The sequence below is a fragment of the Phycodurus eques genome, chromosome 22 (genome assembly GCF_024500275.1).
Source record: "Phycodurus eques isolate BA_2022a chromosome 22, UOR_Pequ_1.1, whole genome shotgun sequence".
Taxonomy (NCBI): domain Eukaryota; kingdom Metazoa; phylum Chordata; class Actinopteri; order Syngnathiformes; family Syngnathidae; genus Phycodurus; species Phycodurus eques.
Genome location: NC_084546.1, coordinates 9,297,101 through 9,320,770, shown reverse-complemented (window position 1 = coordinate 9,320,770; position 23,670 = coordinate 9,297,101). Strand labels below are relative to the sequence as shown.

The following is a 23,670-nucleotide window of genomic DNA, read 5'->3' as shown; positions in this document are numbered from 1 at the left end:
GGATGCCGTAATTGAAGGCGGCGCGGTGTTTTTTCGCTCGCTTTCATCACGCCGCCTTTGCTTTTCAGAACCACTTCTTCTTGTCACTTGTAGCTTTTTAGCAACTCGCGTTTAACTGTGTATATATATATATATTCCCTCAGGCGATATGCTGGACCTGTTGAAGTGGAGAGCGCACCCGGAGCGGATCAACGACAGCCTCTCCAAGCTGAAGGAGATCGACGGCTCGGAGATTGTCAAAGTAAGCCGGCAATCACAACGGATTGATTGTTGATGTTGTGATAAGGAATATCGACATTTTCCTCCCTTTTATTTCTTTGTTTATTTTTTGTAGTTTCTACAGGACACATTGGACACACTTTTCGGTATTCTGGATGAAAGCTCCCAAAGATACGGGCTCAAAGTGTTTGACTCACTGGTAAGGGTGTTCTTTAAATAACCCTCGACACAAACACAAGACTAAAAAGCCACCTGCTGTCGGAAGATCGAGAGACGTAACGCACGAGAGCCCCGGGAAGCAATCACGCCGCGGTCACGCCACGCCGCGCTGATTGATCTTCGTCTTAGAGCACGTATTCCGTGCTCCGAGATGAAGCGCTCAGAGTGATGAAAAGATCTGTCACTGTGACGCGTTTGTCAAGTTTCAGTTTATTTATTTTTTTTTAGCTTCACCCAACAGGTATGGCAAAATTATGGGAAAATACATCATGCTATCTAATTTATACTTGTCATACTGTATCGCTTGGTAGCCAGAATGATTGATTGAAAAAAAAAAAAAAAAAAGCACTGGAAATATTGTTAATTTCCTTCTCAAATCCTCGCTCTGTATTGACTATAAATCACATAGCAATACAATGTCCTTTCTGTGTTCTTTTCTCCCAGGTCCACATCATCAACCTTCTCCAAGACAGCAAATTTCAGCACTTCAAGCCGGTCATGGACACTTACATCGAGAGCCACTTCGCAGGAGCTCTGTCATACAGGTGGGGACTGCGACACCGGTCACAAATTGGATTCCAATGACAGAACTCGTCACAGGCAGGCAGCATAAGAGCGGCTCTGAGAATCAATGTGTGCAAAAATGCTTTGGCGCCCCTTTGTGGCTATACTGAGGGTGGGGGGGGGGGGTGAATTAAAAAAGAAAAAAAGGTGCTAACTTCTTACGCGCACGTTTTCATTGCCTGCTGTTCCGTCTGGCTGTCGACTTCACACTTGGTGTACCTGCTAAGATTGAGCGCTGATGCTGTGATCTGACACACGTTCACACACAGACACACACACACACACACACACACACATAATGCTGCTATTGTGCCCATGACAAACGTCTCCAGTGCAAGGACGCCTATTGCACAAATAAACTCTGATGAAACAACCCACAAGACAGTAAAGTAAACATTAAAGGTACTGTGATGTGTTTCAAAGGGATCTGATCAAAGTTCTGAAGTGGTACGTGGACCGCATTGTGGATGCCGAACATCAGGAACACATTCAGCAGGTGCTCAAGGTGAGAGAACATCTAGTGATCGACACTTTGAATGACGACATTATCATTGTGGGTATAGCACGCTTTGGTAGAGACCTGTGCTGCCTCACATTGAGAGGTGTCATTTTTTCAAAGGGAACTAAACCCCCTTTGTCCCGTACGTGCCAGCACACAAGCCGCAGTCAGCGTTGTCTAAAATAAATTCAGAAATGCTAACCTTAGCCAGACGAATATTGAACGCACACACTCATGCCAATATCGACAGGAACAAATGCAAGTAAAGAGGCACCTTGAGCTTGAGTTTCCACAACTAACGTGCTGCAGTTAAAAACATCTCCGCAATAAATGATGGCTTCCCATCATGCTTTTAGCCAACTACATTGGCAGGAGAGACAAGAGTGAGGAACGGCGCAAATGGTTAAGGCAGGAAATCGCCTGTTCTTGTGTTATCCACATCATTCAAGCCTTCAGCGGGTATGTGCTTGTGTAGAGTGTGTTGCTGGTGACCTCAACTGGACAAATTAGATACCTGCACGTCTCTGTAGCATAACATAGGAGTATGACTTTATGAAACTACCTAGATGCGATGTTTCAATGTATTTTTCAGAATGTATGATTTTTTTTTTTTCATAAATGCCATTTAGATTTCAGTCAACATCCGCTGATGAATGAGGTATGCACTTTTAAAAATATACATTTCTTTCCATCCTGGGTTTAGTTCCTCTTCAAATCATTGATTAAGATTTAGGCAAACATCAGAAACAGCTCACAGTGTGATCCGGTGCAGTTCTACACAAGTTGTAACCACGATGATAAACATTACGCTGGATTTCCTGGCTTGTCAGTTGCCTGATAGAAATGTTTCCTTGCTGTTCTCCAGGCCAGCGAGTACATCTTCAAGTACATCATCCAGTCTCGCCGCCTCTTCTCCTTGGCAACAGGAGGCCAGAATGAGGAGGAGTTTCGCGTGTGCATCCACGAGCTCTTCATGTCCATCCGCTTCTTCCTCTCGCAGGAAAGCAAGGGCACCAGTCCGGTGGCGCAAACGCAGGCACGCTCATATCTGTGTTCAAACATTGAAATATGTCTGCGCGTGTCCATTCCCCGCAAACACACACATTTCCCCCCCCCCCCCTCAAAGACTAGCCCCCGATGCAGTTGTAATTGAATAATTTCATGCTCCCAGAGGGTCTGGAGTCAAACTGCGCTGCGTATTCTTTTCTTTCCCGTGGTGGGAGAGGTGGGAGTAGAGGTGGAGCCGCCTTGACGGATTTCAAGAGAGAGCAAAACAAACAAAGACGAGGACGCCAGCAATAATGGAAATTACACACTCGCGGCAGCTCTCTGAGTGGGGAAAAACCCCACGATTGCCTGTGTGTGTTACTGTCATCCTCCTTCCACTCTTTCGGTGTGGCCAAAATCATCCCTTTGTGGTTGAGATACCATGAGAATATGATTGGCACTGAAATAATCATCATTATTCCAGCTAGTGCCCGCTTTCTGGCCTGACTGGAAAAGCGCTCCATCGTCCCTTAACTGATCTAGACTAATCATAACTAATTGTTATTCTCCACTCGGGAAGGATTGCTGCTCCGTCTAATTATAATGCGTGCAGCGTCAATGTGTGCACATTTGTACCATGATAAATATTGTCTTTGAACAGAGGTGTCAAACTCAAGGCGCAGAGGTCGGAGTTGGCCCGCTGTATCACTGCGTGCGGCCCACGAACGCAACGTTTCTTAGTTAATGGGGTTGTTGTTTTCATTTTGTCAGAAAATCTGTGCCGAAATTTGTCTTCATTTTTACAAACAAACATTACAAACATTTAAATCGCTTAACATCAATTAAATTGTGGTATACTTAACTACTTGAATGCCACAATTTTCCATGGCTTCATCCATCCATCCATTTTCTACCGCTTATCCGGGTCGGGTCGCGGGGGCAGTAGCTTTAGCAGGGACGCCCAGACTTCCCTCTCCCCAGCCACTTCATCCAGCTCTTCCTGGGGGATCCCGAGGCGTTCCCAGGCCAGCCGAAGGACGTAGTCTCTCCAGCGTGTCCTGGGTCGTCCCCGGGGTCTCCTTCCCGGTGGGACGTGCCCGGAACACCTCACCGGGGAGGCGTCCGGGAGGCATCCGAATCAGATGCCCCAGCCACCTCATCTGGCTCCTCTCAATGCGGAGGAGCAGCGGCTCTACTCTGAGATCCTCCCGGATGACCGAGCTTCTCACCCTATCTCTGAGGGAGAGCCCGGACGCCCTGCGGAGGAAACTCATTTCGGCCGCTTGTATCCGGGATCTCGTTCTTTCGCTCACGACCCACAGCTCGTGACCGTAGGTGAGGGTAGGAACGAAGATCGACCGGTAAATCGAGAGCTTCGCCTTTCGGCTTAGCTCCTTCTTTACCACAACGGACCGATACAAAGTCCGCATCGCTGCAGACGCCGCGCCGATCCGCCTGTCGATCTCCCGTTCCATTCTTCCCTCACTCGTGAACAAGACCCCGAGATACTTGAACTCCTCCACTTGGGGCAGGATCTCATCCCCGACCCGGAGAGGGCATGCCACCCTTTTCGGACTGGCTTCCGTGGCTTCTGATTTGAAATTTTATTTATAGCAATAAATAGTACAAGTACAGGTGACTATTAGGACCCAACCGATTAATTGGCTGGCTGATTTAATTGGCAGTTATTAGCCCTTTTCAAATCGGCAAAAATCAAGTGACTTATTGAGGATTTTATTTATTCAGTTATTTTACACATTAACACTTCACAAAATAAGACAAAGAATTACATTCAAACAAACATTTACAAAAACGGCAAAATGGTCGGCCGAATTTTGCTGATTTTTCTCTCTTTTGTAAAGATAAACAAACACTAAAGGACAAAGTATTGCCTGTAATTCATATCTTTATTGTTGTCAGCATTAAGGAACCAAAAAATACATATATTTTAATTCATCAGCCGATTAATCTGTTATCAGAATTTTACTCTGCCAAAGTTCAGCCTCAAAAAACTCTTATCGGTCGGGCCCAAGTGAATTTCCATCTATATACGGCCATAACTATCAAGTGGCCCATGACATAAATGAGTTTGACACCAACATTTGTACAGCCGGATGAGGCAAGCACCAAGCAATAATCGGAAAAAATATTGGGATTAAATTCCTTTTTTTTTTTTTTTTTTTTTTTTCACGGTCCGACATTCTGATTATGCATAAGTCACTTTTCCAATTTTACAAAATTTCAGTTGAAGGAAGAACTCATCAAAATGAATCATCTTCTTTTCCTTTTGGATAAGTAGATAAAATAGTGGTATCTGAGTCAGTTTACTTTTTTTTTTCTAACTAGTGTGCATTTGTGCACTTAAATACCTATTACAGGCTAATTTACAGCTTGAGCGCTTCCGGCTGCTGAAAGTCAAGAAAAGCATTTCAGTCTTTAGGGAAGCATTTATACTTAAACATTGCATGGTTCTGTACACAGGCAGTGTTCCTGCGAACGTTTCCGGCAGTTTACGGCGAGCTCCTGAAGATCTTCACGATGCGCGAGGTGGCCGGCTTCGTCCGGGAGACGCTGGGCAGCCTGCCCGCCATCGTCCACGTGGACTGCCCGTTGGAGACCGTCAAGCTGCAGTGCCTTGCCAAAACGGTGGAAAGCCAGCTGTACATTAACCCAGGTGAACACGTTCGAGTATTCGTCTTCGCACTGCGTACTTTTCGGTCAGAGCAGGAATCTGATTTAGTTTGTCCTGGTTGTAGAATCGAGGTGCATCCTGCTGCCGGTGGTGCTGCGCATCTTGCAAGCTCACATGCAGGAGCAGAGAGACCTCGTCATGTGCGCACGCATCCTCACCAGCATGCTGTCGCTCATCAAGAAGGAGGAGAACGGCACCTCTGTGAGTATTACACGTTTCAAATGATATTGGATGGGAGTATTTACTGCTCACTTTTCAGTGAATGTGGCTGGCATATATATATATATATATATATATATATATATATATATGTATAAATGTGTATATATATACACACATATATATATATATATATATATATATATATATATATATATATATATATATATATATATATATATATATATATATACTGTCATAGCCTTTTTTAAATTATCATTATACTGTCATACCCTTTTTTGACTTGTTTCAGCTGTTTGAGTCCATAAATTATAATTGAGTCCTTATTCTGGTTTTGGGTGCAAGTTCCAGGATAAACCTCAAAAAAAGTTTGATTTGTACGTTTACCTGGAAACTTTGTGTGTGTGTGTGTGTAGTTTTCTATATCAGTATACAGGAAAAAAGAACACACATACAATAAATCTGCAGCGAATTGCCTCTGCTGTTCAGTTCATAGAGTGCACAAGTGAATTATGGCCATCATAACCTGGAGGGGAAAAAATAACCTTAAAGCTGCAGGAATTAGTCTTACAGCAATTTCCCGACCAATAGGGTGCAGGAGCAGATTACTTTGTTTTGTACGTTTACGGTCTTGTACGTTTGTACGTTTTGTCAGCGCGACACTGGCCGCCGTGCACTCCGCTAATGAGAATCATCAATTGAGCAAGTGGGCGCTGTGCCGCTTGAGATGCTCCTGTGTGTGTGTGTGTGTGTGTGTGTGTGTGTGGGGGGGGGGGGGGGGGGGGCGTTGAAATCCACGGAGGGGCAGCGAGTGGTGAAGGGGACACACGCACCAGTCCACCCAGAGCAGACGGGCACCAGATCTAAAGAGACGTGACAGCGGTGATAGTCAGTGTGCCAGCCCGGAGCTCCTTCTCATTATCGCTCTGTCCAAAGGCCGTCAGCTGTCTGTCTAGCAGACACGCACACACTCACACCAGTTTATTTTGCAGTCTTATTTAAGACTTTTCACCTTCTCAGCTTAGTTTGAACCAAATATTTCCTAAGAAATCAGCCCTTCAGTCCGCCAAATGTCCCAAAAAAATTGTTTTTTTAAAATGCAAATAACACTCATGTTTACGTGTGTGTTTGCAGGAGCCGGTGTTCTCGGAAGAAGTGGACCTGATAGTGGCAAGCCTGCTGGGAGTTCTGCTCAGGACCATCCTGGAAATCAGCAACCGACCGCAGCCTGCCGGGCCTGCCATGAGACTTCAATTCCAGGATGTCACTGTATGTACAGTATACGTGCGTTTCTCTGCGTGCGCGTGTGTCGGTGTTCTCTCCTTTTGGCAAGTAATTATAGATTTTAAATTGAGTTGCTGCGGTGGCGGCTGTAATTGTGCCAACATCATTACACAAATGGCAGTAATTAAGATTTCTAATGCAACACACACTCGGGGGTTTTGCGATGAGTAACGATGAGCTCATCGTCACTCGGTCCGATTCCTGAAGGATACTTGAGGAGGGGAGGGACGATAATAGCTCCACGTCTGTTGCAGCTGTCCAACAACGGTAATTAAGGGCACACATTTGATAAATAGTTCATTTACTTTATTTTTCTGAACAACAACAACAGAATACAACATTGATGCTTGATGATCACACTTTCCTCTGTGTGTGTGTGTGTGTGCGCCATCCCGCCAGGGGGAGTTCGTGGCATGTTTGTTGGCGCTCCTGCGACAGATGAGTGACAGACACTACCAGCAGCTGCTGCAGGCGTTCGGCGGCAAAGACGACTTGAGGGTACAGGCGCTCACTCCTCGTCCCTGACTTGACTAACCGAGGCAGTAGTACTGCAGTAAATGGAGAATGCTGAGAAACACGCACTCACACGTGTACTGTTGTGCCTAAGAATATTTATTACTTCAATACTGACTGGTTTAGTCATTGTGTCTAAAAAAATATATATATATTATTATTTAGATTCACATTGTATTGTATTGTAAATGTATTGACCGCAGGCCAGACAATTTCATTTGCAGGCATATTCAGCCTTAGCAAACACTTCATAAGAGAAGGTCATAGAAGAAATGATAAGCAGGCTATGGGACGCGTTGCAATAAATAAATAAAGCAAACAATTAACAAGGCAAGTAACACAACAGAAATGTGCCTTTTAAACAACTTCAAAATAACAGAAAAGCAGTTCATTTAAAACGAGTGGTGGCGGTGTTGTGTTCGCTTCTCTGAACTCAAATCAAATAGCAAAATACGAACAATGGCATACATGAGCTGTCATGATTATTATTTTTAATTGGCCCGCTAGCTTAATGTTACCATATGTTGGGAAACGCCATGCTAATGGTTAGCATTCGATAATTGCTGTTTTAGAATCCTTTAACACATTCACTGCCATTGACGGCTTTAGAAGTCAAACATCCATGTTAACTGGAAGGGCTGGCAGTGAATGAGTTAAGCAACAGATGTTTGAACACAAATGGTGGCGCAACACATGTAAACAGATAATATAACAATACTTACAGGCATATATTCTTTATCAGCTACAAAAAAAAAAAGACTAATATTACAGCATATTATTGATTCACTGACAGGAGTAGAAGTACTATTCTTCGTCTGTGTCTAGATGACTAGCGTACTGCCTCCAGCGCAATGAATTGAATTGTGGCATTAAATCTGCTGCCACAGCAACAAAAAAAAAAACAAAAAAAAAATAGTTCCGTCAGCTTCCATAATTTAATTCCTTCCGTTCTATTTAATTTTCAAGGCAGTGAATCGATCGTAACTGAACTTCGCCCTGAGAATGAAATGACCTAGATGACTGAGAATATTCACAGGCATACTATTTAATTGTCATCATTCTATGTTTTCATCTCATGGCAGCACTGTACTATGATCATGAGCGTAATTAATGACTGGAATGTGTTCTTCGGCTTTGCCCAGGACTTCCTCCTCCAGATCTTTACCGTCTTCAGGATCCTCATCCGACCGGAGATGTTCCCTAAAGACTGGACCGTCATGCGACTTGTCACCAACAAGTAAGCGCACCCTCCTTGTGGCTCCTTGTCGTCCACTTTTTGTTTTGTTTATTTATTTCTTTGTTTTTTTGCATGAGGTTGCGCGTGTAGATGCTTTTTACTCCGCGGTGACACGTTGTTGTAAGTGACTCTCTGCGGTGGTGCTTCACAGCGTCATTATCACCACCGTCCTCTACCTCTCTGACGCCCTAAGGAAAAACTTTCTCAATGACAAGTTTGACTACAAGGTAAGGAAGAAACAAAAAAAAAAGCCCACAAGCAGAGAAGCAACAATCTAAGAAGCTTTTTATTGGCCTTAAATCAAACTGATGTTCAGTGCATGGCTGTCAGTTGAGTTTTTGGGTGTTTTTCAGGTGTGGGATTCGTATTTCTACCTGTCAGTATTGTTTATCAACCAGCCCTGCCTTCAGCTGGAGTCATTCTCGCCCTCGAAGCGGAAGAAGACTTTGGAAAAGTAAGTCTCACTTGACAAGTTGCACGTCACGTCACACTACCACTATGTTCTTGTATGGCGCAGGTATGGAGACATGAGGGTGATGATGGGCTGTGAGATCTTCAGCATGTGGCAGAATTTAGGTGAGCTGCGTGGATTATTCCCATCATGATGGCTACAGAACAAACAAACAAGTGTGGATATTGTTTTTAAATGTTTTTTTTTTTTTTTTTTATTATTTGTTTCGGTTTCTGTGTGAAATTGAATCGCTGCACGTATCTCCAGGGGAGCACAAGTTGAACTTCATCCCGGCGATGATTGGTCCGTTCCTGGAGGTGACGCTGGTGCCGCAGCCCGACCTGAGGAATGTCATGATCCCCATCTTCCACGACATGATGGACTGGGAGCAGAGGCGCAGCGGAAATTTTAAACAGGTACGCTCCGGCTGATGGGGAGGGGGAAACATCCCCCCGCCTCAAAAGCGTTTACTTGGAGACATATTTCAAAATTGAACTTGGACCAACAAATGCAAGTTTGGAGCGTTTAAGCCGTCGTATGTTTAATAGGTGGAGGCAAAGCTAATCGACAAGCTGGACAGCCTGATGTCGGAAGGCAAAGGAGATGAGACGTACAGGGAGCTCTTCAACAGCATGTGAGTTGGAGCAAAACAAAAAAAAAACCAAAAAAAGTTTGATCTCAGAAGCAGCTGCTTCAAATAAACCTTGACGACAGATTAACGTGCACCTTTTCATTTGCGGAGGAACAAAATACATGCTCCAAAAAAGGATTGAAACTTGGGTCTTTTGATTAGCTTTTTTTCCCTTTTCGATTTAACGAGCATTTATTTGATAATCCGTAACAACTCATTCACTGCCAATGGCGGCTTTTGAAGTCAAATATCCATGTTAACCGTGACCGGGCTGGCAATGATTAATATCAAGCTTAAGGTCCGTGTACAAGTATGCTCTTTGTCCTCTGTAATTAGACAATTCAGCACACTAGTAGTTTTTTGACACTTTTTTTGTTTGTTTTTGTTGTTTATTCACAATAGAACATTCCTAGTAAATTACTCTGCTGCACAAGTAAGCATGTGTCACGCACTGCTAAAAATGCTAAATAGGCTAAATATAATTCTACTAGTTACCACTCACAACAACAACAAAAAGGAATGAAATCATTGGTTATCAAATGGAGTGCACATTTAATATTTTCAGTGCACACCTGCACAACCGCGTGTCTATAGAGCTTTTCTGTTCATAACGAAGGGATGTGGGAAAATGGCTTTGGTATCCTAGCAACAATCAGCCTTGCTTGGAACGAGGGTGTGGGTGCCACCGCAGCAAACAAACACACTCTTTGTTAGGTGAGAATTACTTTCAAATGTATTGATTATTGGATTCATAATACAAAGGTGAGTGCGGGTCAGCATTCGTCGTCGGTCACTTTGCATATTCACACGCGTCTGTGTCCAGTCTTGGTCAACTCCGTCCTTGTCTTTCCAGGTTTGTGCTTCTGCATGTTTAATTTGTCCAAGCTCCTGTGTGTGCGCGTGTGTGTATACATCCCATTTCTTTGTATATGTTGTCCTTTAGCAGGTTTCAGTATAGCGAGCATTTATTTGATAATCCGTAACAACTCAGTCACTTCATTTCCCCAAAAATTTGCGTCACGTACACGTGTCATCGCAAGTCCTTCGTCTTCCATCGTCAGTCCTCATTAGTGAGCCATTTACGCATTATTCATGTTAAAAACTATAGTGAAATGCAATGTGATAACGCAACAGATATGGATGCCGATTCTAAAATTCCGACAACCTATTAATCAGCCGATTAACTTCAAAAATATGTAATGAATGAAAGAAAAAAAAAACGTTTTTTTTTTTAAGTGCCTTAATGCTTACAATAATAAAGAGATGAATTGCAGGAAGTACATTTGATGGTTTTACAATACTTTGTCCTTGACTATTTGTTTAATTTTACAACACAGAGAAAAATCGACAAAAATCGGCTGCTCTTTTTTTTGTGCCAATCTTTGCTAATTTATTTATTTATTTATTTCCCTCTGTTTTGTTTGGATGCCATTATCTGTAGTCTGTGCTGTAAAAAAAAAAAAAAAAAAAAAAAAAAAAAAGGGCCCATTTGAAAAAAGCTATCGGCCAATTAAATCGGCCGGCCGATAAGACATAAAAACCTTCCGTTTGCTCTCATTTTAGCCTGGCTCCAGTTGCAGCTCATATTTACCAGCGCTTTCTGTTTTCCTAATTGTGGAGATGTATGATTTAGACAACAAGCTTCTTTTCTCCTTCTCGCGCCACTAACCCCAAACTAACCTGTATGCGTGTGCTGATATTAATCGTATTAATTTATCCCGCCTATGCTTTCCCGCCTGGAGTAGAATTCCTCTGTTTGGTCCGTACCCTAGGTAAGACACTTTTCTCTTTGTTCTCTCGGTGTCGTCTTTGTGAGGATTGGGGATTTGGACTCCTTTGCTGTTGGGTATAGTGGATTTGTATGACCTCGTTATCATCATCTCCTTTTCTTACCGCATTTGTTTTACTTCCTGCAGCCTGCTGAAGAAGATCGAGCGAGAGACGTGGCGGGAGAGCGGCATCTCCCTCATCGCCACTGTCACCCGATTAATGGAGAGGCTGCTGGACTACAGGTGAAAGGGCCTCGTCGGTTCAAATGGTTTTCCAAGTAAACCGACGATTTGTTTCGTTTTCACACCTCCCTGCTTTGGCGCTTTTCTCATAGGGACTGCATGAAGCTGGGGGAAGTAGATGGCAAGAAAATAGGATGCACCGTCAGTTTATTGGTGAGTACATGCAAATGGCGAAACTCGGAAATTGAGATTTCTGTGATTTCAAGCGCTCTGGCGGTGTGTCCCCTCCGCTCAGAATTTCTACAAAACGGAATTGAACAAGGAGGAAATGTACATCCGTTACATCCACAAGCTGTACGACCTACATCTCAAGGCGCAGAACTACACGGGTAAGGGAAACCACCTTCACACGCGCATTGACAAATATTCTAATACCTCTCACCGCTACTCGATGCAGAGGCGTCGTACACCCTGCTGCTGTACGACGAGCTCCTAGAGTGGTCGGACAGGCCTCTGCGAGAGTTCCTCAACTACCCCATGCAGAGCGAGTGGCAGAGGAAGGAGTTCCTGCATCTCACAATCGTTCAGAACTTTGACAGAGGCAAGGTGAGCATTGGAAACCTTCATTATGATTATTATTTTTAAGTCCTTTTATGGTATTTATACTGTACAGCCGCACTCAAAATTCTTCAACTCGACCTTGAAAGCCACCGTCCCTGCTGAATATGATCAGGGCAGGAGTAAGAACCTCTTCAACCCGTGCACACAGACAAAATAAATCCTGTTTATCACTTCACTGATGGAAAACCATACATTAGCTCGATGTCGTCTGCCCGCGTGCAGGGATTAGTCGGCGTCGGGCAAGGAAGGGCTTTCCATTTAGTAATTAGCAAGATGGCCGTTTGAACCTGCGCCGAGCGTTGGGCTTCCCTGCTTTGTCGTCGACCCTGCAACGCCACCCAGTGCACCCGGTTCAGCTGTGCGGCAAAGTGAGTTTCGATGACGTTTGTGTTTTGTCGTCATCAGTGTTGGGAAAACGGCATCATCCTGTGCCGAGAGCTGGCCGACCAGTACGAGTCCTACTATGACTACAGGAACCTCAGCAAGATGAGGGTGAGGAACCCCATGCCAAATATCATCATATATATTTTTCACATTTTTGTTTTTATTAACCTTTTTCTTTTTTTTTTTTGTCATTCACGTGTTTGTATTTGTGTGTTGCTAGATGATGGAAGCGTCGCTATATGATAAGATCATGGACCAGCAACGACTTGAGCCAGAATTCTTCAGGGTGGGATTCTACGGAAAGAAGTTCCCCTTTTTCTTACGGGTAAAAATAAATAAATAAAGATTATATTCCCAACCTCTGTGCCGCGACATATTAGTATGAGATGAGAGATAATCAGGTGTGGTGCGGGTAATTATCCCATTTTGCTCAATTGGGCTGAAAATGAATATTTGCTCGATGACAGAAGGTACAATGAACCTGTTCAGCCACCTGTTGCTATTCATACAACAGAATAATAACTTTGTGTTCAGCTAAACAGGTCCAGATTTCACACTTAGTTAGTACATTTGGCAGTAAATTGAAGTGAGATCATGATTATTTCATGATATACTGAAGGGGTTGTGTGATTTAAAAAGCTTTAAACGGCGATTCATGCCTTGCATTTTGATCAACGATTACGTAACATTCAATTTACAGGTACTGACTTTTATCAGGGCGGCACGGTGGCCGACTGGTTAGAGCGTCAGCCTCACAGTTCTGAGGACCCGGGTTCAATCCCCGGTCCCGCCTGCGTGGGTTTTCGCCGGGCACTCCGGTTTCCTCCCACATCCCAAAAACATGCATTAATTGGAGACTTTAAATTGCCCGTAGGTGTGAGTGTGAATGGTTGTTTGTTCGTTTGTATGTGCCCTGCGATTGGCTGGCAACCAGTTCAGGGCGTACCCCGCCTCCTGCCCGATGACAGCTGGGATAGGCTCCAGCACGCCCGCGACCCTTGTGAGGAGAAGCGGCTCAGAAAATGGATTTTATCAGTGTCTACTATTCAATTACATTTTTTTTCAACTGATTTTAAATCAGTTGAAAAAAAATAAACATAAGACAACTTACAAATAAAAACCTTTTTTGTAACCCAATCAATGAATCAATGATCAATAATCAATGAATGGGACGGACTAATTTCATTCAGCTCACTCATCTGTTGCTCTGCCTCCTTTTCAAGCCGAAAACGTGATTAGCGACTAGTTGACGTCAAGCTGTGAATGTCACTGCGGACTAGTTGACAAATCAACTCGTCAACTCAAACGGGAAACAGTCTTTGCCAATTGGGGGAATCGAATCAACAATCAAGTTTTATCTTGACATAATTGAAATGTGTTATTCAAAGAGCAATTCTGTCTTTTTTGAGGTGATGAAGTAAAAGGTCGACCTTGAAAAAGGTGTACAAACCATAAACTCTTCATTTATTTATCCTCCTGAGTCCACAAAGAAGTAATGGGCCCAAAGGGAGAAATCTGTTTTCTAATACAAGCGTCCTTGAGTGTGAGGTGATCTTCACTGTCCCTGCTGTGCAGTAGCAGTGTTCCTCCACCAGATGTCAAACTAACCCTACGCTGCCTTTCACGCCGTCAGAACAAGGAGTTTGTTTGCCGTGGCCACGACTACGAGAGGCTGGAGGCCTTCCAGCAGCGGATGCTCAACGAGTTCCCCCACGCCATCGCCATGCAGCACGTCAACCAGCCGGACCAGACCATCTACCAGGCGGACGCGCAGTGTATCCTTTTGAATTCTCTCTTTTGCCTTCACGTGTGTCAGGGTAGTCCGCAAAGGTTGAATTAAGGCAACTGGACTGTTCTAGTTCGTTGAAGACATTTGACTTTTATTCCTAAAGGCTTCCTTAGTTCTACATTTTCACTGTGGAGTCCTTCCCTTTATGCCTCGGCGGCTGTGTTTCCTTGAGGGCGGTTATCAATAGGGTGTTGTTGTTGCCCAAGTGTGGTTAGTGAAACAACTGTCTTGCATGCCAATTAGTCATTCATTTTTCTTGTGGCAAAACAGCTCGTTAGGGCCACTCTTCCTGCTGAATGAGGCAATCTTTGTGGGGAGAGATGTCAAGACATTGTTATAGGCCGACCTCTATTTAGAGACGGCTTTTCGAGTATAACATATATGTTTTTTTTTTTTTTTTTTTTTACCCCGTTTTCAAATCGGTGGTCCTCCCTATCCAGAATTTGGATGTGGTTATTCTCAAAGAATGTCCCTTGTTCTTGAGATGCAAATAAACCGCTGATTCTAGACCTGAAGAAGCCTCCCGCCGACGCTGCACCATACGCCTGTGTAGCGGCTGCTTAGTCTCTTCAATGTAGAGGTCATGGCGCGGCTTACTGCACTGCATTACGTGGCTGAGTTTGTTTCTTGGGATTTTGTCCTCGGGATAAACCAGCTTTTATCTGAGGGTGTTGATGGCTTTACAAGTCATTTATATGTTATGTCTCTCTGACAAACTAGTACCATAATTCACCGTGCTTCAACCTTTGTGGAATGTTGTGTAACCCTGTTCCTCTCTTGTAGTGTTTCTCATAAGAGAAGACAAAAGTAGGTATTATAGATCAATAAATTACTACCTTGCTGTGTTGTTCTCATGCGTAAAACTCATCAATGGAGTGTGTGTGTATCGTTGTCATAAGCACTCATACATATGAGAGGATGTTGGCCGTATTACCTCACAACAACAAAAGGTTGCGATAGGTTCCATTTCAACCATATCCAAATGAGGACAAGTGCTATAGAAAATGGATGAATGGGTGGACTTGTAGAAGGTAGGCACAATTCCATCCGTCATTTTGTGAACGCTTGGGTGACATCAGAGCAATACGGAAGTGCAATGATCTTCTAGCAATGATTCCATTGCTTCGTTTCTTGACTTTTTTATCCCCCTTAACACGAGACGCTTGCAGACTTGCAGATCTACGCCGTGACGCCGATCCCCGAGAGCCAGGATGTGCTGCAGCGCGATGGCGTGCCCGACAACATCAAGAGCTTCTACAAGTTCAATCACATCTGGAGGTTCCGATACGATCGGCCCTTTCACAAGGGAACCAAAGACAAGGAGAACGAGTTCAAGGTAGACTAATACAGTCTCAAATTAAACAGGCCCAGATTTCACTCTAAATTTGTGAATAAATTGAGACAAGACAAATTGTTTTTCACTATATATACACCGTCATTTCTTGTGTATAATTCACATTTTCCCCCCAAAAAATGGTCAAAAATCAATACTGCCCATTTTGCATAGGTATAGGGGAAAATGGAAAAAACCTTCACATTTTCTATATTTATGCCGCCATCTAGAGGTTATGAAAAAGCTGTACACTTTCATTCCAATATGCGACCGCCACCTAGAGGTTATGAGAAAGGTGTACGCTTTCATTCTAATCTCCCACCGCTACCTAGTGGTTATGAAAAAGTTGTCGCCTACACTTTCATTCCAATATGACACGGGTACGTATGACTGCATATATGTACAGTTGTGCTCATAAGTTTACATACCCTGGCAGAATTTGTGAAACGTTTTTTTTTTAAATATGACTGATGACTGAAAAATAACTGTCATTTATTTCTTTATGGTTATGTATTGTTTCATGATAATGCTTTACCGTTTAATTTGAATCCCATTAAAATAAAATTAAATGTGTTTCGCCTGGCCCATCACGTTTTCTTTAAAGTATCGTACAGATCTTACAAATTCTGCCTGGGTAATCAAACATATGAGCACAATTGTATGTTTTCTCTGTGACTAAATAGTAGTAGGGCTGTGAATTTCAAAATAAGAGCAAGTAAATAAAAATAAAGTATTACGTGTTCAAATAAAGTGCTTAACTTCAGAATATTTATTTGAAAAAAACCTAACAAAATCCAGATAATACTTCGTTTTGATCATATGGGTAAAAGCAAAATCATGCATTGTAAAAATGCTTTATACATAGGTAGAAGGGTTTTCCAGAATTTTGAGGTCAAATTTGAAGGTAGGTATTATACATGGGTGCGCATTATACACAAGAAATTACAGTACTTATTGTGAGATTTTTCTTTGGTGGTGTGCCATGAGATTTCTCTCATCGAAATGTGCCTTAGCTAAAAAAAAAAAAAAAAAAAAAAGATCGGGAAACAATGATTATGAGAAGTGAGACAGATATACAGTATATATATGACATTAACTTTTATCTGAAGAAAAATACGTCATTTTTTTGTGTTGCCCACTGATGTGAAACAGCTCTCTTCATCAGCGAAAGCATGAATGTGCGCACAGAGGTATTAGCGAGTGTGTATATTGCACATGTATTATTCATCCGGACTCTTTGTCGAACTAATTATAGTTAGGAACGGTCATGCACAGCTTAGCAGTGACAAGCACAAGCATGCAGCTGCACACGCTTTGAATTAACACACACACCATATCCACGCATGTCATCTTATTTTGCATCTATCCAAAGCTACTCACGCGCATTATATGTGGTTCCATCAGCCTTAATTAAGCGAAGATGGTTCAATCTATGATGAAAACATGCCCAAAGGTCACGTTTTAACCTGTTAGTCATATTGTATTACATGTTGTTTTCATGTGGTGTTCATATTGAGGCTTCATGGTCTTAAAAAGCACAGAATCAACATGGGTTGCTGTCCAGTGACTCAGAAGAGCCGCCTCCATCATCGATCCACAGCGCTCGCTACTGGAGTGTCCTTGAGCAAGACGCGCTCCGCTCAATTAAGCTTCAAACCAATAACAGACATTGCGTGCATTTTGTTTACTCCTCTGTGGAGGAGTAAACAAAAAAATGTGTAAAATATAGCATCCTGGCATAACCAAGTATGTTCATTTTAAGATGAAAATCTGAAATATTTCTGTCTTTAAATTTACTGTCTTAATTTTCGGGACGGGTAAGTCAGCCGCTGCGGCGGTTTGACGATTCGGCGAATCATCAAAAAAAGAAAGAATACTCGTACTAGTATCTGTCTGAAAAAAAGTGGTATGAAACATCCCTACTTTACAAAAAAATGCTTGTGTGCTTATACAATATACAAATATGTGAATAAATAAAATATTTTGTAACTGTTATTATAAGTGATTTATTGTCCAGTTAATTTATTATTTACTGTTCCCATTTGCCATTATTTTCAGGCATTTTATGATCGCCATGATTATTAATGCTTTTATAGCCACTGTTGCTTTTATAGCCCTCGCACAGTTATCGGTGCTGTCATAGCGACCTTGTCGGATGTCGGCGTATTGACGAGCACGCTAGCCGACGAGCTGAGCGGCGTGACATCACTTGATGCTCACAGAAATAAGATGTATGACGTGACCTACTCCTTTAAGTGGACACTTGGCCTGCGAGAAGTGTTTTTCTTCATGCTGTGTGTGTGTAAGAGTGTGCGTGAGTGTGTAAATGTTGCGTTCACTGCTTAGAAGCACATGTGCCAATCATAGTGATGATTGTGTGTGCAGAGCCTGTGGGTGGAGAGAACGACCCTGACTCTAGTCCAGAGTCTTCCTGGCATCTCGCGGTGGTTCGAGGTGGATAAACGAGAGCTGGTGAGCTTTAAAGACAACAACAGTGTTCTCATTCAGAGGACAGCCATAATCCACTTTTATGTTTTCAGGGTTGCAATTAGAGTAACGGCCTCGGTCAGGAGTTGGGTCCTATTGGCTCCATCTCATCCTCTCAACCTCTATTGGATGTCGGGCTAAACATTTACCATAATTTCTCGTGTATCATGCGCATTTCCCCCCCCCCCAGAAAATAGTCAAAAGTCAATACTGCGCACTATACATAGGTATAGTAGAAAATGGGAGAAGAAAAAAAACGTTCACATTTTACAAATGTATGCTGCCATCTAGAGGTTATGATAAACCTGTGCACTTGCATTCCAATATGCTAATAGGCAAAATCATGTATTGTAAAAATGCATTATACATAGGTTTTCCAGAATTTTCAGCTCAACTTTGGTGGTGCGTATTATACATGGGTGCGCATTATACACAACAAATTACAGTAATTGCTTTGGTTTATGACAAATTTCCAATTTTTGTGAGGAAGGGACTTTTTTTTTCTTCTCTGAAAAGCTTTTTGTGTGTGTGTGTCCAGCATGTGTAAAGAATAATATATTGTCTGCCTGTGTTGACATATACACATGCTCGTTTAAGAGCGCAGTGTGAAATTGTGGATTATAAAAGCAGCTATGACAGCTCCATGGTGCAATAGCATATGAAATATGGCACTGGCAAAAGCTCTATTAAAGAAGATTAAGGCATCGGGTGCAAGAGGGGAAGAAAAAAAAAATAAATGCACCGTGAGTGTGGCTTTTAAAAAAAAAAAAAAGCATCACATTCAAGGATGACCCAATACTAATTAGCTCTTACAAATATTGTACTTCATCCTCAAAGCTGCTGTACTTTTCATCCACACAATAAATATAAAGATTATGAAGGAGAAAGGTGATGAAAGGCATTTTATCGTCTTCAAGCACATTTTGTTGGTTTCGTGGCCTGCAAATGACTCCTCTGTTAACAGTACATGCAGGCAGTTGGCTTTTTTTTTTTTTTTAATTGAAACGACATTAATCACTCTGCAACGTGCAACTGCACAGCACCACATTTAAAGTAAGCACCCACTATTGCCCAATGCTTAAAACCACAAAATGTGCAAAAAATGGAGCCCAGGTTTAAAAACACTACTGCTTCGAAGACATATTAGCAATTAGCCGTGAGCATAAGGCGTAGTGAGCGCCAATTGGGAATTAGCAACGCGAACACACATTAAAGAACCTCAAGTAATTGCTGACTTCAATTTGCAGAGTTTAAGTAGTTGTTTGCCACCTAAAAGGCCACATTAAGGATATTGATAGCTTCCATCCACTGCACCCAAGTGGCCCAAAAAATAATTTTAGTCTAACTGCTGGCATATAAAAATAGTAGAGGTGGGCGACATGAGTCAGATTTAAGTCGGAAATTTTATAAGCCTTTCTTGGCTTAAACTCAAAAAGACTCAACATGTTTGATGACATGACTTGACAAGTCTTGCCTGTTTCTATTTGAAAATCCGCATTTGCGAAATTTTGGCTTTTAAAAGAATTGTTTGGGTCATGCCCGTTAACTCACGCAAGTACAGATACTAAACAAGTTGTAAGTATCGTACAGTAATGAGAAAAAAATGAGAACCAGATGCTAAACCTTTTTCCACCCTTAATGTGACCTGTATCCTGTACAACTCAATCAAATTCTTGTGAACATTTTTAAAATAAACTAACATAATGTGTTTGCACAAGTGTGCACACCCTCATGTAACTGGACATGCGGCTTTGTTCAGAATTAACCAATCACGAATAAGCATGCCACTATTTAAAGTGCCTCTGAGTAACCCCAAATAAAGTTCAGCTGTTCCATCAGGAGTTTCCTGATATTTTTGCAGTCACTTTGTGTCGTGTTTTAAATATGATATTCGTTGCGGTTTACAGGTGGAGGTGAGCCCGCTGGAGAACGCCATCGAGGTGATCGAGAACAAGAACTTGCAGCTGCGCACGCTGATCGCGCAGTGTCAGAGCAGGCAGATGCAGAATGTCAACCCCCTCACCATGTGCCTCAACGGGGTCATCGATGCCGCCGTCAACGGGGGGCTGGCCCGCTACCAAGAGGTATGGCGGATGGAGGGATGAAGGTTGGATGGATGGATGTGGCCAGAGAGGAATCCAGCGAAGGATAACATTTGTACTGCATCAGCCTGCCGGGGGGGGACGTTGTCTTTTAAGAAGGCGGATGAGGGGAGAAAAGAAAGGGGGGGGAAGAAAAAGACCATCTTGAAAATGTTTTTTCATCCTCAACTCCGCGAGTGGACTCGCGCACCGTGTCGCATAGCAACCGGCTTTTCCATCGAGAGAGGGCACACGTCTGCGTGTGTGGCCTCCGTGCCGATGTTGACAGGGAGGGAAGTGCTTTTATCATCAGCGGCGTTTTCGCGAGGCGTTTTCCTTTTCGGCTGCAGGACCTCTGATCGACGCACGCGGCGAGCGCCGCTGAAAACAAAAAAACAAAAAACAACCTGTTAATTTCCCAGCGTAATTCCGATTGACAGCTGTGGAGGTTCGTTCCGTGACAAATTAAGGCGAAATTGTGGTTATTAATATTCAGATTTATTGCTTTCATTTGAGCCGAAGCGCCTTTTGGGAGGCCGCGGAAGGGATGCTGTCTGATTTATTTCACCTCCTCCCCGTTCTCATTCCATATCTAATTGGAATTTTTTCTCATGATCGACTGAGCTACTCACTCACTCTTCGGAATTTCCATTGAACTTCAACGCCTATTGATTATTTTTGCGGCCTCTTTTCATGTATTTTTTTGTGTTGGACCTCCATACTTCCTGGGCGCATCGTGAAACTATCTTTAATGAGTGACATGTACGACCAAATTAGCTCAATTCAAGAGCTCTTTTTATTTTTAACTGGCACTTCTTTTATTCTGATCCATATTAATAATAGATTAGAAAAAAAAACACTGGACTATTGTTCTCCATTTGAGTTGGTATGTTTCTTTCTTTTGTCGGTTTGCTCATAAAACCATATTTTTGTATTTTATTATTATTTTTTTATATATATTTTTTTTTTCCATGGAGTTTTTCAGCCCAGTGGGGATTCAGGTAACAAGGCAAAGGAGGTAAAAAAAAAAAAAAAAAAATCCTGCTGTTCCATGTTTGTGCATAACAGATGTTTTGTCTTCACACAGGCCTTTTTTGTGAAGGACTACATGATGAATCACCCCGAGGATGGGGAGAAGATCGGGCGCCTGAGAGAACTCATGTTTGAACAGGTTGGTAACAGTAGATTAAAGCCATGGGAAGGTATTTTTTTTGCTTATTTATTTATGCGGCATCCCGCCTGACACTAACACAACAGTTTGAAAAAGGAGCAAACTGACTTTCTCACATGCATTGCCCACAACTCTGAACAATGACATTAATGCTGATGCTAATGCAATGTGTCCGCGCTGGCCCACCAACATTATAAACCGCGAAAGCAAACAAACATTGAGAGAACACTGACGGCTGACTTTTCGTATCACACTAAACATAAAACAAAGAGAATTGCATGTTGTGTTTTTAAAACAACCCCATAGTTTGGCCTTGGGAGAGTCTGCTTAGCTTAATGCTAGCAAACAATGCAAAACACCATTGACATGCTAACGGTTGGCATCGATAGTTGCGGTTTTGGACGCGACGGATATTTGAAAACAAAAGGTGGAGCAACATATATAGACATAACAGTAGGCTACAATACTCACTGGAATATATATTTTTTCCCTTTACAAAAAATGTATAATACTAAAACATATGACTAAGTCACTTACGGCAATAAGTACTATTATTCTTCGTTTGTGTCTGCATGACTGTATTATACTGCCTCTCAGTGGCCAAGCACACTATAAATTAGAATTGCGACATTCAATTATGATGCACAAACTGTTACATTTTTTCAGTTTATTTAATTATGGTATTACTCTGTTTTTTTCTTTAAAAGGAGTAATTAAATGTTAAAGTAAAATTTTAAAATAAAATTAATAATAATGCAAATCAGTACAGTAAATAAAAGCACTAAACAGTTTAATATTAAACAATTTTAGTTAATTTTTAAAATGTAAATGATTTGTTTTTTATTTACATCAGAATTTTAATACAATGGTTTATTCTAGATTTATTTAGTCTGGACTTTTAAAATGACCATTTGTTTACACTAGTCAAAATGTTATGTTTATTGGACTGATTTAGCAGTTTCTCGATGATATTTAAACGAATCAGAGGTCGATAACGAGGGCGAGGGAGAAATTAAAATCAAACCTGAAACTGCAGTTGAAATGAATAGCAGCATAGTGATACGCTATTGTATAACTGCTGTGCAGAAATGGCGCTAACACATGGACAGCCATGTTGGACACGATCCAAACAAAACAAGCCAATTGGATTGCATAACTGCCACCAGTTCGGATCTCGAACTACTCTAATAAAGGTGAATTAAACCGAGCCGAAGTACAATAAAAAATAGGACACATCTGTTTGCATGTTGACGGGCAAGCGGCATATGTTAAATATGAATATTGAAATATATTCGGCTGACAAGGGCAGAAGACGTCTTTGAAGAACGGCCACGGGGGAGAACGGCTCGGTCACGAAGAAAAGAAACAAACGAGGCAGGGAGGAGGAGAGAGGAAGCGGCGCGGCGCTCGCCGTGCTTGACTGAGCATCATCATGACCTCTTTGGCAGAAACTTTTTGAAAAAAGAAAAAAAGAAAACTCGAATACAGTGAACGCTGAAACACCTGAGTGCTTGCCGCTGCCACTCTGTCGCTTTTATTTGATGAACATGTAAATATCCGGAGATACAAAGCAGCCGCTGCTTGTCTTGTAGGCGCATATTCTGGAATATGGACTGGCTGTGCACGAGAAGGTCGTACCTCAGGACATGAGGCCTCTGCACAAGAAGCTGGTGGACCAGTTCCATTTGATGAAATCCAGTCTGGGCATACAGGTTGGTGGTGCCTCACTTCTTCATGATCATGACTCATTTTATTCGCAAGATTAAAATTTGTACTTCCGCTTGAATTGTTTCTTTTTCTTCCCCCAAACCTCAGGAGTTTCCAGCTTATGTGCGCGCAAGCCCGGTGCACTTCACCAACGGAAGCCCGCGCACGTGCAGGAACTCGGTGCCCAGCATCATCAGCCCGGACGGCGGCAGAGGGGTCGCCAGACGAAGGTGAACACCTGACCCCCAAAATGACTTTGAACATACATTTGCATTGTCCATGATATGTTAAATTTTAAACTTCGATTTGGTTTCCAAGTGCAGCGCGGTTCATTTTCCATAAAATTAAGGACCACAAACATACTTAAATCCTTTTTTTTAACTTAGTTTTTATTTTATTCACATTTAATTTCATGTACAATAATTATTGAATAATTGAAATGAGTTATTAAATTAATTAAATATTAAAATGAATGTATCTAATTTATTAAAATGAATGTGTATATATATATATAATACATTTTAGGTAAATAGACAATGCATGAAAATACCTATTTTTTAATGATAAATTTTAATTAAAAAAATAATGTAAACAAAACCTTTTTAAAATTAATTTAAATTTATATTTGAAATTGATTTATACATCAAGAGTATAATTTGATTATAAATA

The 23,670-nt window shown here is 42.0% G+C and overlaps 1 protein-coding gene across 5 annotated transcripts in view; it reads left to right on the top strand.

The window, feature by feature from the left end:
• The window catches only part of dock4b (dedicator of cytokinesis 4b), an 81,439-nt gene that overhangs the window by 45,696 nt on the left and 12,073 nt on the right, over nt 1-23,670 (top strand). For 4 of the 5 annotated variants that reach the window (XM_061667476.1, XM_061667478.1, XM_061667475.1 and 1 more), the window contains 29 exons: nt 144-241; nt 335-418; nt 883-983; nt 1,426-1,507; nt 2,367-2,537; nt 4,970-5,162; nt 5,245-5,381; nt 6,495-6,629; nt 7,044-7,142; nt 8,300-8,394; nt 8,546-8,621; nt 8,748-8,848; nt 8,912-8,970; nt 9,113-9,261; nt 9,394-9,479; nt 11,222-11,248; nt 11,393-11,488; nt 11,581-11,641; nt 11,724-11,817; nt 11,886-12,034; nt 12,455-12,541; nt 12,654-12,758; nt 14,067-14,208; nt 15,392-15,558; nt 17,941-18,027; nt 19,950-20,126; nt 21,211-21,294; nt 22,887-23,006; nt 23,110-23,231. In XM_061667476.1, the coding sequence (XP_061523460.1) occupies nt 144-241; nt 335-418; nt 883-983; nt 1,426-1,507; nt 2,367-2,537; nt 4,970-5,162; nt 5,245-5,381; nt 6,495-6,629; nt 7,044-7,142; nt 8,300-8,394; nt 8,546-8,621; nt 8,748-8,848; nt 8,912-8,970; nt 9,113-9,261; nt 9,394-9,479; nt 11,222-11,248; nt 11,393-11,488; nt 11,581-11,641; nt 11,724-11,817; nt 11,886-12,034; nt 12,455-12,541; nt 12,654-12,758; nt 14,067-14,208; nt 15,392-15,558; nt 17,941-18,027; nt 19,950-20,126; nt 21,211-21,294; nt 22,887-23,006; nt 23,110-23,231 (3,184 nt within the window). The remainder of the gene's footprint in view (nt 1-143; nt 242-334; nt 419-882; nt 984-1,425; nt 1,508-2,366; nt 2,538-4,969; nt 5,163-5,244; nt 5,382-6,494; nt 6,630-7,043; nt 7,143-8,299; nt 8,395-8,545; nt 8,622-8,747; nt 8,849-8,911; nt 8,971-9,112; nt 9,262-9,393; nt 9,480-11,221; nt 11,249-11,392; nt 11,489-11,580; nt 11,642-11,723; nt 11,818-11,885; nt 12,035-12,454; nt 12,542-12,653; nt 12,759-14,066; nt 14,209-15,391; nt 15,559-17,940; nt 18,028-19,949; nt 20,127-21,210; nt 21,295-22,886; nt 23,007-23,109; nt 23,232-23,670) is intronic. The other variant, XM_061667477.1, reaches the window with a different exon arrangement.